General features: G+C 37.2%; 1 protein-coding gene across 1 annotated transcript in view; it reads right to left on the bottom strand.

Moving 5' to 3' along the window:
* TOP2B (DNA topoisomerase II beta) overlaps nt 1-11079 on the bottom strand; it is a 46292-nt gene extending 35213 nt beyond the window's left edge. The window contains exons 1-6 of the mRNA XM_065876820.1: nt 10915-11079; nt 10008-10098; nt 8638-8701; nt 2690-2835; nt 1753-1850; nt 829-1041 (exon numbers count right to left, since the gene is read on the bottom strand). Coding sequence (XP_065732892.1) covers nt 829-1041; nt 1753-1850; nt 2690-2835; nt 8638-8701; nt 10008-10095 — 609 coding nt within the window. The 5' untranslated portion in view covers nt 10096-10098; nt 10915-11079. The remainder of the gene's footprint in view (nt 1-828; nt 1042-1752; nt 1851-2689; nt 2836-8637; nt 8702-10007; nt 10099-10914) is intronic.
* Nucleotides 11080-17796: the final 6717 nt, after the last annotated feature.

Here is a 17796-nt window from a genome sequence, read left to right as displayed (position 1 = left end):
GATGTACTGTTATAAAGTCCCTCCACTACACATGGGATACACACAACCCTATGTTCACAGCAGCACTATTCACAACAGCAAGACATGGAAACAAGTCCATCGATAGGTGAATGGATAAAGAAGATGTGGTACATGTATACAATAGAATACTACTCAGCCATAATGAAATGATGCCATTTGCAGCAAAGTGGATGGCCCTAGAGATTATCATAAAAGTGAAGACATAGAAAGACAAATATATGATGTCACTTATATGTGGAATCTAAAAAGATGATACAAACGAACATATTTACAAAACAGAAACAGACTCACAGACTTAGAGAACGAACTTGTGGTTACCGGCGGGGGAAAGGTGGAGGGAGGGATAGTTAGGGAGTTTGGGATTGACATGTACACACTTCTATATTTAAAATAAAATGCCTTTCCATGAAAAAGTAAAGTCCTTTCACTACACATGAAGTGATAAATTATTTGAAGGTGGACTCAAATCATTCACAACTGTGTATTATAAACCCTAGGGCAACCACTAAAAACATTTTAAAAACAGGTATAATAACAAGTAAATAGAGGAGATAAAATGGAATCATAAAAAAAAAGCTCAATTAAAACCAGAGAAGGTAGGATACAGGGTAATAAGAAACAAATACAATGAATAAATAGCAAGATGGTAAATTTTAATCCAAATGTATCAATAATCACTTCAAATGTGAACCATCTAAACACACTGGTCAAAAGAGATTAACAGATTAGATTTGAAAAGCAAGATCTAACTATAAGCTGTCTACAAATTAACAAAGCATTAACTATTTTTTTTTAGAAGACACTTACAGGCAATTTCTTTCCATTAAACATAACCTTGACTCCTTTGCACGAACCAGCCAAATCGTAAGCTCTTCTGGTCATGAGAGCCACAATGTCCTTGTCAAGTTTCTCCATCTTAAACTTGGACAGATCTGGTTGGAATGTTATGCATGTGTAATCTTCACCATCAAAATGTTTAATTTTGGCTTCAGAAGTCTTCATCATATTATTCATCCATGTCTGTAAAAGAAAAAATATTCAAATGTTTCTATAATGCTTCTATATTTGATAATACATAAAGACTCAGCTAATGAGATAACACTCATTTACCACAACTATATCCATTTTCCAGCTTCACAACAAACCAAATTCTTGAAACTGATATTATAAATGAAAAAATTTTTAATACTACTATTATAACCTCATGCTGAAAATAAGCAAAATAAACTGCACTTTATACATTGTTAGTTCAAACATCTTTCAAATTCTTCAACATGCCCATACAGAATTTTACAAAAACAAAAAGATATGATGCTTTTCCTGACAAAATTATTTTAGCCTATGTAAAATTTCAAACTATTTTCAAAGGTCTACAAAAGTGAAATATAAAATTTTGAAATGTAAATTTGACGAATCAACAAGGAATTTTTCAAACATGCTAAGCAGATGTATTTCAATCTGCCTGTGAGGGTCAAGACATTTTCCCTACTGCTTAAATAGGTTAAAGGAAAAGTCTGTTAAGTAAAGCGTTTGTTTTAAAGGAATAGGAGAAAGATAGGTTTATGTAAAATATCCCAGGCGTTCTGAAGTCTTTTTACTCTGATTACTTGCTTAATGCTTTAAAAAAAAGTTATATGGGTATCACTGCAATTTACCTAAGGTCTATTATCTTGGCAAAGCAACAAACATGATTATTAAAAAAAAAAAAAATTAGGCACATTTCTATCATACCTGCTTAAAACTATGTTTGTATTCTTTGCAAGCAGTTTCTACTGTGAACTTTGTACTGAAAATATTACAAAGTTTTGCACCATAACCATTGCGACCACCTGTAAAAACAATTAAATGTGAAAGGTTTAATGAAAATGACTTTAAAGAAACTTTGTTAACTCACCTACCATACAGCAGGTCTGTTGCAAAACAGTTTCCACTTACTGAAATAATCAATTGATGATAATGCAAAGTATATTTAGATTTTTCATTTAAAGAAAAATACAATTAAGATTTAGCACATATAGTAAAATTAAAATATGCATTTTGGAGATTATCTTCATCACAACTTCAAAAACATTAAGCTTTGTATCTCCTATAATTCAGTAAGTCTATGTATGAAATCTGAGCTTTCTATCAAAGTTACTTCTCTATTACAAAATTTTAATCTATATAACTTCCTAGAGCCTTGGTTTTGGAAAAAAAATTATCCATCTACTTAGGAAATGTAAATAAGTAGAAAAACATCTGGTTTTGGTCAAAGCACTTTCAACTCTATTCATATAGACTTTCAATCTTGACTCTCTTTAAGAAATCAGTTTAAAAGCAATTTAATTGATACCAAAACACATGGTGCTTATGTAAAAACAAATTCACATAAACAGGAATCATACACATCTTATTTTCATCAGGACTCTAATTCAAAACCCAAACCGTTAGCCAGGTTAGAGCTCCAGGAGTTCTAGCAGAAGTCAGCGTACTACAAGAGTTAAGTCTCTATCAGACTATAACCAAGAAAACAATTAAACATGATAGTTTTTTATATATTAACTCTGAAAAGGATTTTCTCATAAATAAAACTATACAGATTTCCTTTTCTGTAATATTTTATATAGAAATAGTAAGAGAGGGCAATATTTTTCAATAAAAATTCTGATCAGCCTAAATCAGACTTTACCTGTTACTTTTTTCTCATCATCGTCATAGTTACTGGATGTTAAAAGCTGTCCAAAAATTAATGCAGGAACATAAACTTTCTCTACTTTGTGTTCTACTACCGGAATGCCTTTCCCATTATTCCAGATGCTTATAATGTTAGATTCACTGTAAATAAACAAGCAGAGTTTAAAGCTTAAAATAGTTATAAGCTGTATCAATTAATTTACATCAATAGTAATGTAACCCAGAATAAACCTGAGTTTGCCAGCCATTACCAACTGGGAGACACTCACTCGTCTTCCAAGAAAATACTTGCTGAGGACACACATTTCTATCCCTGAGTCATAACTCAAATTAGGATCACTAAGATCTGCAGGTAATACTGCAAAATTTCTCAGGAAAACTCTTCTCAGTAGTAAAAGCAGTGAAGCTTTTATAAGAAGCCAGCTATCAACTTCATTTTCTTTTCATACATATTAGCCATGATCTTCCTGCCCTGCCAGTGAGCCACCTGTGAACCCGGGCTCTGCAGGGCCAGTGGCCATGGCCATTTTTATTTCCTACCTGACTGCTGAGCAGGGCAGACAGAAAGGGAAAAACAGCCTGAAATGTACTCCATTCTCTGCCTAAATGTTAGAGGGTTGTTTGTATTGTGGCAGTCATTGTTATAAACTAACCTTAATGGTTTTAAAATATGTTAAAGTATGTTATGTTTATGTTTTTATGTTCATGTTAAGTATTACCTATTTCAGGTCTTTTAGGTTTTTCAGTCACAAAACCATCCATTTTAGTCCTAAGTGGTATGGAGTAGAGGTTCCTACAGTTAACAGCAACTTGACGTAGGCCATAGTCCTGATGGAAAATTTTGCCTACCCTATCGCTTCAGGGTAGTATATATTATGATGCCTTTACCCACTTAGCCAAACATGCAAAGAAACACAGCTTCACTGAGAATTACCTTAAAAAGCTACCATTTGCCAATCTGATTCACAATTATTCTTAGACACACTGTTTCACTCACACATACATAGCTTAATCTCTCTAGAGTTACTAGAAGTAGTTATTACAACTAAAAAAAAAGTTATAAAAGCCAAAATGAAAATCAAAGATCCAGGAGGAAATTAATTAAATTTTTAGAAGAAAAAGAAACTAAAAAATAACTTAACACATCATCTTCTTTCCCTCGCTCTACAATATAGGTTCAACTCTCCGAATCGTGGAGACTTAAATTCTGATATCATTTTTATTCATATCTCCTGATCATTCTCTAAAGTCGTTTAATCATCAAGACATTAATTTGTCCTATTAGATTCGTTTCAGCAGTATCCGACCTTCCTTCATTCCAAATGCCAGTATAGGAGTCTAAATTAGCATCACCTTAAATACTGTTACTGCAACACTGCTAAAACACAGAGCTAGCCACTCCCCTTAACTATATTCTGATACCACAGCTTTCCTCACACTACTGTTTGCTCCAGGACACATCAGTAGTTTAAATGTCTTCTATTGCATGTTCCAGGCCCATTATCCATATCATTACTTAGAGTCAAACTGAACTACCACTATTCTGCAACATGCATCCTATTTTCGTCAGTTTTATTACGTGTCCATGTTCATTCCCAATTCTTCCATTTCTTTGTTTATTGGTCTTTCCCTTGCCTATACTACCTTTTCCCTCTTTGTCTAGCCAAATTTTACCTTAACTTCAAGGATCAATTTACGACTTCAGTTCTCCCACAAGCCTTTTACCCAGCCTAAAACAATGTTTCCCAACCCTCCTTATATTGAAACTTGCAAAAAAATCTAAAGTATTTACGGGAGACCTCAGGACATAATTAGGTTAGCTCACTTGTGGGTAATACACAGCTGAATATTTAAGTATGTAATGGTTTCAAATTAGCTACTGTGGGCTTCCCTGGTGGCGCAGTGGTTGAGAGTCCGCCTGCCGATGCAGGGGACGCGGGTTCGTGCCCCGGTCTGGGAAGATCCCACATGCTGCGGAGCGGCTGGGCCCGTGATGCATGGCCGCTGAGCCTGCGCGTCCGGAGCCTGTACTCCGCAACGGGAGAGGCCACAACAGTGAGAGGCCCGCGTACCGCAAAAAAAAAAAAAAAATTAGCCACTGTACTTTACCTTGTGTGTCCTAATTGCAGATGTCAAAATAGTGGGCCTTAGAAACAAGGGCCGTGTATTGCATTACTTTTTTAGACTTCCAAATAGTTCCTAGCTTGGGCTTAAAACCTGTAACTTATTAAGCATTTTTTTTTTTTTTTTTTTTACAAGACACTTCATGGAGTTTAAAACTATAAAGAAGAATTCTGAAGGAAATGAAGAAAGACAATGAATGGAAAATTACAGATATTAAACATCTCAGAATGACACAAAAAGTCAACAAACTCATGAGAAAACCCTTAAAATTTCTTCATGCTACTTAGTACATGTGGTACTATAATTAAGACACTTTGTAAATGCGTTATCTTCATCTCAGTTTCAAAAAATGAGGCTTGATGTCAAGTACATTCTATAAGCCTGTATGAGTATGAAACTGAAATTTTCTATCAAAGTCACCTATTACAAAATTTCAATCTATTTCACTTCCTAGATCTGGTACTTATTTCTATAATCTCTAAACAATGATTCAGAATTTTATAACTATATTCTTTGCTCCATCAATAATGTTCACATTAGTATTAAGAATGATGTCCTTGAATAAGCTATAAATAAAGTTTCAAAATAATTAAAGCTAACGAGAAACCTGGAAAACAATCTAAACATCCAATATTCATTAGCTGGAAAGAGGTTAAACAATGATGACATACTGACATAATAAAATACTTAGAAACATTAAAAAGAATTAAGTAGATCTACATAAGTTAATAAAGAAGGCTGCCCACAGTATGTCAAATAAAAATTAAAAGATACAAAATAGTATACAGGAGGTGATTTTTTAAAAATGTATACATATATGTACATATATTTCAGTATGAGTGTGTACACTGAAAGCTACAGCTTTAAGTTTCAACCCTGAATAAATAAGAATACGTAAGCTAGAGAAACAGAACCCTGGTTAATGTGCTTTCCAGTTATTTGATTTTAATCAAATAGATGCCAACAAATAAGTTGTTTCAATAACAACTAACCATTATGTTATACTATTTAATGGGTTTTAAGCTCCCCTGTAAGAAGTTGCTTCAAATTCTCTTTCTAGAATTACTGTCCAAATTCTGCATGGCACTCCTTGCTAATCTATTCCTACTTTTATTTTGTTTGCTGTTTGGTTTTGTTTTTACAACCATGGCTATTTACTTACAGTTTATTCCCACGTCACAGAGTATTATCAAAAGAGGAATAAGAGCTAAACTGTGCTGTGTATCCTCTACACTTAACCCATTATCAAAATTTAACCTCTCTTTTACACAAAGAGTTCATGTACACACATGCACAAAGAAAAATAAAATCTGCTATACAAAAATGTTAAAAAGAATGAAACCCAAAGAATATAAAAAATGGACAGAGAAAAATGGATCAATAAAATAAACAGCCTAACAGCACTTTTCCCCATCTGAATTCTGCTTTAAAATGACTTAATTTAGAAATCTAACTTAAGCAAAAATTGCATCTCTGAAATAAAATTTATTTTAATAAAAGTAGCATGGGGCTTCCCTGGTGGCGCGGTGGTTGGGAGTCCGCCTGCCGATGCAGGGGACACGGGTTCGTGCCCCGGTCTGGGAGGATCCCGCATGCCGCGGAGCGGCTGGGCCCGTGAGCCATGGCCGCTTGGCCTGAGCGTCCGGAGCCTGTGCTCCGCAACGGGAGAGGCCACAGCAGTGAGAGGCCCGTGTACAGCAAAAAAAAAAAAAAAAAAAAAAAAAAAAAAAAAAAAAAAAAAAAAAGTAGCATGAATTCTGTAATATATGTAGTAAGGGGAAAACATAAGGAATGATTTTATGGGAGAATATTCACAAAAGTCAAAATGTTATTGTTAAAATTAGCAAATATAAATAAATAATAAAATATGAGGATCAGCAACATGTCCCAAAATGGTTGTCTGTTGCCAATTTTAAATATGTGTGTATAAAATATATATTTTAATTAAAAGCAGGAGACAGATTCAAGAGTCTCATCAATAATTTATAAACAAAAGTAAAATAGGAAAGGAGAGGTGAAAAATATACTACCTTCACCCTTTTTTCCTTGGAATAAATAGTAGACTATGAATTTTTGTTTTATATACATATTTTATATGAAATTAAAGAACTTTCCAGCAGAAGCAGTTAAAATGACTTAGAGATAAATAAGAAAAAAGAAACTGTTATCTGATTGCCATTAAGAACCAAATAAATTTAGTTATAATTCTATGACACTCTTATACTCACACAAAAATGTCTGCTGAATGAAAAGGGAGTTAGAAAGAGAGCAATAAAGGCACTAGTTACACAGAACTACTTTGTCCCAAATCTGTAATAAACTTAAAGTAAAGCCTGCCACCAAGAGTCATTATTTGGTCTATAGAGCTGTTTTATAGCTCACTGCTTGATCACTTTGTTATGATGGGGTTCTATTTTTTTTTTTCTTTTTTTTTTTTTTTTGCGGTACACAGGCCTCTCACTGTTGTGGCCTCTCGCATTGCGGAGCACAGGCTCTGGACACGCAAGCTCAGTGGCCATGGCTCATGCGCCCAGCCACTCCGCGGCATGTGGGATCTTTCAGGACCGGGGCACGAACCCGTGTCCCCTGCATCGGCAGGCGGACTCTCAACCACTGCACCACCAGGGAAGCCCTCTAATCTTTTTTTTAAAGTCCACATTGTTGGATCAATGTGGTCAAAACAATTAAGATAAAAGAACCAAATATCGTAATCATGTTCACCATGAATGTACTTAAGAAAAGGCCTTCTTCCTTAGTTTTCAGTCTTTCAGTTCTGATTTTTAAAAAAGCTTAAAGATATCAAAAATTCAACATCTATTACTCCTTACAAGCTCTCCTAAAACATAATAAATGATACCATTTTTAACTGATAATTTCCTAAATATGGAAGAAAAGAAATCCTGGCAGCCAAAATTTCCTTAGTTGCAACTTGTTAAGTGTCCTGTGCATCTTACCATACAGATTCTCAAGAATTTGTTATAGAAATGATGCATATGAAAAACAAAAAAAGAAAAAAATCAAGAACTTCAACAGTATAGTTATGTGGTAATATTTTCATATAAGATACAGTCAACTTCATGGTATAACTAAATGTAAATTATATTTTTATTATATCATTTATCTTAACCATGTCCTTAAATTATTAATGACAGTAAGGCTATAACTGAATTATTAAATTTTCATGTTAAAGAAAATTTTCATGTTAAAATCATGCTAAATTACTAATTTACTAATTATAAAGGATAAATGTAACATAATATCTCACAAAAGCATCCTGGTAAAAACAGGATAAAGTTTTAAGTTAGAAATACTTTATTATTTTCACTCCCCCTCAGTCCACCAAAAAAAAAAAATCACTGTAGTTATCAGCTGAACACCTTCTATAATACCAGCAGTTCCCAATTTACAAATGTTATAAATGGAAAAGTCCAAATGTTGGTTATGAAAAAGTAAATTTAACCCATAATGTAACTGGAATAGTACTAACAATAGCCCGTAGCCTTGAGTACCAAAGCAAAAATAAGAAAATATTGATTATTCTAGCAGCTGAAACAGTATCCACAGCATCAAAGAGGGAGAAAAATGGTCTCCAAGTGCTCCTATAAGGAAGTACTGAATACCTTGGAGAAAAAGATCATGAATGACAGAGGAAACTATAACAGGGTAGCATTCTGGCCAAAAGAGGCAAAAATAACAAGGTCTCAAGCAACAAGAAACTCAAGAGTACTAACTATATGCATTATTCCTTTGAGGAATGTTCAAAGTTGAACATCTGAATAAAACAACTTAGCATAAAAATTAAACTTGAAATATACTTACGGATCAATAGAAACTTTAATACAGGTCATGTTCTTATCCCTCTGTTTATTGTCAGCTGCATTAACTACAAAATTAAATATTTTGATAAGTAATAAAATATATAAAGTTATAATAAACATACAGCTGCACGTGCATCACTACTCAATATAAACATTTACATATGGTAACAGTTAATGAAAATAATACTGCTAACTTCTAATACAAAATCTTATTTTCCAAATAATATTCTTAAATTTTATATCACACCAAATTACGGTTATGTCTTCTAGCACAAAACAAAGTGGGGGGGGGATGATTCTATGATATATAAAAACAAATTAAGTAAAAACAAACATCTGCAGTTTACAAACGCCTATCCGGGTCTAAAAGTAAAGTATCGGGTTTAATTATATTTTATCTTGGCAACACATAACTACTTTCTCTTGCTCTCCTTCAATAAACTAGTAATTTTATAGACAGATTGAGCTGAAACCAGTTATTTTTGAATTAGAAAAGCACTCTTTAGCATCCTTAGAAATTAAAGTTTTAAATCCTATGAACTATAACTGATAATACTTGCATACATTAACCACAGCTTCAGTGGTTAGCTAGCTGTCAAACTGAACTTCAATCACAGAAGGAACATGTTCCTGACAAACACTGTGTAACCTAAAAGTAAAACTGGCAGATAGTTGGCAGACAAGAGTGAAAAGTACAAAACGTAAGTAACCAGTTTTACTCTCCTATCTTTTTCCCAAAGACCAAAAGAAGCTTCAAGAGACCCAAACAACCCTGGTAGGAAACCTCAAGTGGCACTGATTAGTCTCTATAGAAAATCCTTGGCTAAAAACGTTTCCAAAGTGCAAGCCTGCCCTAGGAGTCAATTAGGTATCCACACTTCGTTGTGATTTAACTAATCGTGTGATTTGGAATGGACAGAGGTATTTGGAACAATGGTTGTTAAACCTGGTTGTCCAACAGAAATACCTAATGTGTTGGTGAAAAACCCATTTTTATGTGTCTCAACTCAAACCGACTGAATCTGCAAGGATCAGGCCCTGGAATCTATATTTTTAACATGCCCTCCCCTGTTGACTGGGATGTGAGCAGCCCCCAGACGACTGCACATACAGGACCATACAATGACCCTGGGATTACTGATCAAATACAACACATGCATTTTACAGATGAACAAACCGAAACACAAAGACATGACGTCCAGAGATATGAACATATTACAGCAGGTAATACAGATTTTCTGAAGAACATTTATACTCAACATAAAAACCAGAGATATGCCTTTAAAATTTCTAAGTCTGGTTTTACATATATAGGGACATTATAATGATATCAATAGAAACAGATGCATTAAATCTTAAGCAAGTACTCACCCAAAATTTCATCAAAGATCTTGTATAAACCCGGCACAAAGGTAACCTCTCTGCAATTCATTCCTACATCTTCATCATACACCCACATGAGCTGCATTGAGAGAAAAATTCAAAAGAACTTATGGAGTAAAAAATATTTAACATAAATTTTACAAAGCATAAACCCATATTTGTCATTTAGTCTGTAAATACTTAGATCTTCAAAGTAGAAAAACATACTACTTCAGCTGCAGTCAACCTCGCTGTATTCATCTTCAATTTAAATAGCCTCAAAATTGAGAAATTGTTCATTTTGTATCAAGTCTGTGTTCTTACTCATACATAAAGTCAGCTTTAATATAAGGCACCAAAACTTGTTAGAAACAGTATTTAAGTAAAATAGGAAAAAAAATGTTTACTTTACACTTTTACTTCACACATTATATTTTTCTGTAGTATAAGTAGCACAGAGTAAAACAGTATGAATGCAGCCTGATTTTGGAGTCAAAGACACCTAGCTTTGAATCCCAGGTCTCACTAGTTGAGGTCTGAGCAACTTACTTAAATTTAACTGCTAGAAAAAAATTGCTATGCATAAGCCCAGTCCATAGTAAGCATTAAACAATAGTCATCGATGTGTATATATAAATTCTAGAATTTAAAATAAACCACAGCATGAACTTCAGAACTTTTAAAAAGTTCACATAGCACCATTTTACTTTGTACGTCTCTATACTTCTCAGATAGTTTTTAGCTCCCAGTTTTTTTAATTTCTAGTGAAAAATTAAGACATTTCTACCTCTTAGATCTCTCTCCCTACTTTCTATTATTACCAGAGACGTGAAATTGTGTACTCACAGAGCATATACTTACAAAATTTTATTAAGAAGTACATATACATCTAATTTCAGTAAAATTTAATAATTACCTGTGTCAATGGCTCCACCGACCCAATGTACGTATCAGGACGAAGGAGAATATGTTCAAGTTGTGTCTTTTTCTGATACACTCTCTCGACAGACAACTTCTTTGAAGAATCATTTTTGTTTGCAGTTTCTGACTCTTCTTTTTTTGCAGCATTGTTCTGATCAAAAAGAGTCTAAAATTAACCAAAAAATCAAATTTAAATAACCTACCAAGGGATAAACTAAAATGTATATGGACACATAACATAGGTTTTCTCTTTAACAACAAAATTATCTTTCAGGCTCTGATTTTTAAGTTCTAAAGAAAACACAGGTCTATTTACTGAAAATCTAGCACCTTTTATAATATAGTGTGAAACTGCAGTTTTGACTGAGCCCAAAAAGTAGGTATACATAGTTACCAGAATAGCTAGAAGAGCCTACAACTATTCAATCAAGAAATATTGGAAGAGCTTCAAGATGGCGTAAGAGTAAGATGCGGAGATCACCTTCCTCCCCACAGATACACCAGAAATACATCTACACGTGGAACAACTCCTACAGAACACCTACTGAACACTGGCAGAAGACCTGACCTCCCAGACCTCCCAAAAGGCAAGAAAGTCCCCAAGTACCTGGGTAGGGCAAAAGAAAAAAGAATAAACAGAGACAAAAGAATAGGGACAGGACCTGCACCAGTGGGAGGGAGCCGGGAAGGAGGAAAGGTTTCCACACACTAGAAGCCCCTTCGCGGGCGGAGACTGCGGGTGGCGCAGGGGGGAGCTTCAAAGCCACTGCGGAGAGCGCAGCCACAGGGGTGCGGGGGGCAAAGTGGAGAGATTCCCGCACAGGGGACCGATGCCGACCGGCACTCACCAGCCCGAGAGGCTTGTCTGCTCACCCGCCGGGGCAGGCAGGGCTGGGAGCTAAGGCTTGGGCTTCAGTGGGATCCCAGGGAGAGGACTGGGGATGGCGGCGTGAACAGAGCCTGAGGGGGTCTAGTGCGCCACAGCTAGGCGGGAAGGAGTCTGGGAAAAGGTCTGGAGCTGCCGAAGAGGCAAGAGACCATTGTTCTGGGGGTGTGCGAGGAGAGGGGATTCCGAGCACTGCCTAAACGAGTTCCAGAGACGGGCGCGAGCCACAGCTATAAGCGCGGACCCCAGAGACGGGCACGGGACGCTAAGGCTGCTGCTGCCGCCACCAAGAAGCCTGTGTGCGAGCACAGGTCACTATCCACACCTCCCCTCCCGGGAGCCTGGGCAGCACGCCACTGCCACGGTCCTGTGATCCAGGGACAACTTCCCCGGGAGAACGCACGGCGCATCTCAGGCTGGTGCAACGTCACGCCGGCCTCAGAGGCGACAGGCTCGCCCCCCATCTGCACCCCTCCCTCCCCACGGCCTGAGTGAGCCAGAGCCCCCGAATTAGCTGCTCCTTTAACCCCGTCCTGTCTGGGAGAAGAAGAGACCACCCTCAGGTGACCTGCACGCAGAGGCGGGGCCAAGTCCAAAGTTGAACCCCGGGAGCTGTGCAAAGAAGAGAAAGGGAAATTTCTCCCAGCAGCCTCAGAAGCAGTGGATTAAATCTCCACAATCAACTTGATCTACCCTGCATCTGTGGAATACCTAAATAGACAACGAATCATCCCAAATTGGGGTGGTGGACTTTGGGAGCAACAATACATATATTTTTTTTCTTTTTCTCTTCTTGTGAGTGTGTATGTGTATGCTTCTGTGTGTGATTTTGTCTGTATAAGCTTTGCTTTTACCATTTGTGCTACGGTTCTGTCGGTTTTTTTGTTTTTGTTAGTATAGCTTTAAGTGTTTGTTATCATTGGTGAATTTGTATTTTGGTTTTGTTGCTCTCGTCTTTTTACTTTTTTAATTTTTAATATTTTTTATTTTAATAACTTTCTTTTTCTTTCCTTTTTTCTCCCTTTTATTCTGAGCTGTGTGGATGACAGGGTCTTGGTGCTCTGGCCAGGTGTCAGGCCTCTGTCTCTGAGGTGGGAGAGCCGAGTTCAAGACATTGGTCCACCAGAGACCTCCCAGCTCCACGTAATATCAGATGGCGAAAATCTCCCTGAGATCTCTATCTCAAAGCCAAAACCCAGCTCCACTCAATGACCAGCAACCTATGATGCTGGACACCCTATGCCAAACAACTAGCAAGACAGGAACACAACACCACCCATTAGCAAAGAGGCTGTCTAAAATCATAATAAGGTCACAGACACTGCAAACACACCACTGGACATGGACCTGCCCACCAGAAAGACAAGATCCAGCCTCATCCACCAGAACACAGGTACTAGTCCCCTCCACCACGAAGCCTACACAACCCACTGAACCAACCTTAAACACTAAGGGCAGACACCAAAAACAATGGGAACTACAAACCTGTAACCTGCGAAAAGGAGACCCCAAACACAGTAAGTTAAGCAAAATGAGAAGACAGAGAAACACACAGCAGCTGAAGGAGCAAGGTAAAAACCCACCAGACCAAACAAGTGAAGAGGAAATAGGCAGTCTACCTGAAAAAGAATTCAGAATAATAATAGTAAAGATGATCCAAAATCTTGGAAATAGAAGGGAGAAAATACAAGAAACATTTAACAAGGACTTAGAAGAACAAAAGAGCAAACAAACGATGAACAACACAATAAATGAAATTTTAAAATCTCTAGAAGGAATCAATAGCAGAATAACTGAGGCAGAAGAACGGGTAAGTGACCTGGAAGATAAAATAGTGGAAATAACTACTGCAGAGCAGAATAAAGAAAAAAGAATGAAAAGAACTGAGGACAGTCTCAGAGACCTCTGGGACAACATTCAATGCACCAACATTCGAATTATAGTGATCCCAGAAGAAGAAGAGAAAAAGGGACTGAGAAAATATTTGAAGACGTTACAGTTGAAAACTACCCTAATATGGGAAAAGAAATATTTACTCAATTCCTGGAAATGCAGAGAGTCCCATACAGGATAAATCCAAGGAGAAACATGCCAAGATACATGTTAATTAAACTACCAGAAATTAAATACAAAGAAAAAACATTAAAAGCAGCAAGGGAAAAAAAACAAATGACAAACAAGGGAATACCCATAACATTAAAAGCTGATCTTTCAGGGCTTCCCTGGTGGCGCAGTGGTTGAGAGTCTGCCTGCTGATGCAGGGGACACAGATTCGTGCCCCGGTCTGGGAGGATCCCACATGCCGCAGAGCGGCTGCGCCCGTGGGCCATGGCTGCTGGGCCTGCGCGTCCGGAGCCTGGGCTCCGCAGCGGGAGAGGCCCCAGCAGTGAGAGGCCCGCGTACCGCCAAAAAAAAAAAAAAAGCTGATCTTTCAACAGAAACTGCAAGCCTGAAGTGAGTGAGTGGCAGGACATATTTAAAGTGATGAAAGGGAAAAACCTTCAACCAAGATCACTCTACCCAGCAAGGATCTCAATCAGGTTCAACGGAGAAATTAAAAGCTTTACAGCCAAGCAAAAGCTAAGAGAATTCAGCACCACCAAACCAACTCTACAACAAATGCTAAAGGAACTTCTCTAGGCAGGAAACACAAGAGAAGGAAAAGACCTACAATAACAAACCCAAAACAATTAAGAAAATCGTAATAGGAACATACATATTGAAAATTACCTTAAAAGTAAATGGATTAAGTGCTCCAACAAAAAGACATAGACTGGCTGAATGGATACAAAAACAAGACCCATTTACATGCTGTCTACAAGAGACCCACTTCAGACCTAGGGACACATACAGACTGAAAGTGAGGGATGGAAAAAGATATTCCATGCAAACGGAAATCAAAAGAAAGCTGGAGTAGCAATTCTCATATCAGACAAAATAGTCTTTAAAACAAACACTATTACAAGAGACAAAGAAGAACACTACATAATGATCAAGGGATCAATCCAAGAAGATATAACAATTGTAGATATTTATGCACCCAACAAAGGAGCACCTCAATACATAAGGCAAATGCTAACAGCCATAAAAGGGGAAATCAACTGTAACACTATCATAGTAGGGGACTTTAACACCCCACTTTCACCAATGGACAGATGAGATCATCCAAAATGAAAATAAATAAGGAAACAGAAGCTTTAAATGATACATTAAACAAGATAGACTTAACTGATATTTATAGGACTTTCCATCCAAAAACAACAGAATACACTTTCTTCTCAAGTGCTCATGGAACATTCTCCAGGATATATCATACCTTGGGTCACAAATCAAGCCTTGGTAAATTTAAGAAAACTGAAATCGTATCAAGTATCTTTTCTAACCACAATGCTATAAGACTAGATATCAATTACAGGAAAAAATCTGTAAAACATAGAAACACATGGAGGCTAAACAATACACTACTTAATAACCAAGAGATCACTGAGGAAATAAAAAAATACCTAGAAACAAATGACAATGAAAACACGATGACCCAAAACCTATGGGATGCAGCAAAAGCAGTTCTAAGGGGGAAGTTTATAGCAATACAATCCTACCTTAAGAAACAAGAGACATCTCAAATAAACAACCTAACCTTACACCTAAAGCGAGCAGAGAAAGAACAAAAAAACCCCGAAGTTAGCAAAAGGAAAGAAATCATAAAGATCAGATCAGAAATAAATGAAAAAGAAATGAAGGAAACAAAAGCAAAGATCAATAAAACTAAAAGCTGGTTCTTTGAGAATATAAACAAAATTGATAAACCATTAGCCAGACTCATCAAGAAAAAAAGGGAGAAGACTCAAATCAACAGAATCAGAAATGAAAAAGAAGTAACAACTGACACTGCAGAAATAAAAAAGATTGTGAGAGATTACTACAAGCAATTATATGCCAATAAAATGGACAACCTGGAAGAAATGGACAATTTCTTAGAAAAGCACAACCTTCTGAGACTGAACCAGGAAGAAATAGAAAACATAAACAGACCAAGCACAAGCAATGAAACTGAAACCGTGATTAAAAATCTTCCAACAAAAGCCCAGGACCACATGCTTCACAGGCAAATTCTATCAAACATTTAGAGAAGAATTAACACCTATCCTTCTCAAACTCTTCCAAAATATAGCAGAGGGAAGAACACTCCCAAACTCATTCTACAAGGCCACCATCACCCTGATACCAAAAGCAAAGATGTCACAAAGAAAGAAAACTACAGGGCTTCCCTGGTGGCGCAGTGGTTGAGAGTCCACCTGCTGATGCAGGGGATGCGGGTTTGTGTCCCAGTCTGGGAAGATCCCACATGCCGCCGAGCGGCTGGGCCCGTGAGCCATGGCCGCTGGGCTCGTGCGTCCCGAGCCTGTGCTCCACGACCGGAGAGGCCACAACAGTGAGAGGCCCACGTACCGCAAAAAAAAAACCAAAAAACTACAGGCCAATATCACTGATGAACATAGATGCAAAAATCCTTAACAAAATACCAGCAAACAGAATCCAACAGCACATTTAAAGGATCATACACCATGATCAAGTGGGGTTTATCCCAGGAATGTAAGGATTCAATATATACAGATCAATCAATATGATACACCATATTAACAAATTGAGAATAAAAAACATATGAACGGGCTGCCCTAGTGGCGCAGTGGTTGAGAGTACGCCTGCCGAGGCGGGGGACGCGGGTTCGTGCCCCGGTCCAGGAAGATCCCACGTGCCGCAGAGCGGCTGGGCCCATGGGCCGTGGCCGCTGGGCCTGCGCATCCGGAGCATGTGCTCTGCAACGGGAGAGGCCACAGCAGTGAGGCCTGCGTACCGCAAAAAAACAAACAAAAAACCATATGAACATCTCAGTAGATGCAGAAAAATCTTTCAACAAAATTCAACACCGATTTATGATAAACACCCTCAAGAAAGCAGGCATAGAGGGAACTTATCTCAACATAATAAAGGCCATATATGACAAACCCACAGCCAACATCGTTCTCAAAGGTGAAAAACTAAAACCATTTCCACTAATATCAGGAACAAGACAAGGCTGCCCACTCTCACCACTATTATTCAACATTGTTTTGGAAGTTTTAGCCACAGCAATCAGAGAAGAAAAAGAAATAAAAGAAATCCAAATCAGAAAACAAGAAGTAAAGCTGTCACGGCTTGCAGATGACATGAAACTATACATAGAGAATCCTAAAGATGCTACCAGAAAACTTCTAGCACTAATCAAAGAATTTGGTAAAGTAGCAGGATACAAAATTAATGCACAGAAATCTCTTGCACTCCTATATACTAATGATGAAAAATCTGAAAGTGAAATTAAGGAAACACTCCCATTTACCATTACAAAAACAAGAATAAAACACCTAGGAATAAACCTACCTAAGGAGACAAAAGACCTGCATGCAGAAAACTATAAGACACTGATGAAAGAAATTAAAGATAATACCAACAGACGGATTCAATGCAATCCCTACCAAACTATCACTGGCATTTTTCACAGAACTAGAACAAAAAATTTCACAATTTGTATGGAAACACAAAAGATGCCAAATAGCCAAAGCAATCTTGAGAAAGAGAAACGGAGCTGGAGGAATCAGGCTCCCGGACTTCAGACTATACTACAAAGCTACAGTAATCAAGACAGTATGGTAGTGGCACAAAAACAGAAATATAGTTCAATGGAACAGGAGAGAAAGCCCAGAGATAAACCCACACACATATGGTCACCTTATCTTTGATAAAGGAGACAAGAATATACAATGAAGAAAAGGCAGCCTCTTCAATAAGTGGTGCTGGGAAAACTGGACAGCTACATGGAAAAGAATGAAATTAGAACACTCCCTAACACCATACACAAAAATAAACTCAAAATGGATTAAAGACCTAATGTAAGGCCAGACACTATAAACCTCTTAGAGGAAAACATAGGCACAACACTATGACATAAATCAC

The sequence above is a fragment of the Phocoena phocoena genome, chromosome 4 (genome assembly GCF_963924675.1).
Source record: "Phocoena phocoena chromosome 4, mPhoPho1.1, whole genome shotgun sequence".
NCBI lineage: Eukaryota > Metazoa > Chordata > Mammalia > Artiodactyla > Phocoenidae > Phocoena > Phocoena phocoena.
This window is presented reverse-complemented; position numbering and strand designations above follow the sequence as displayed.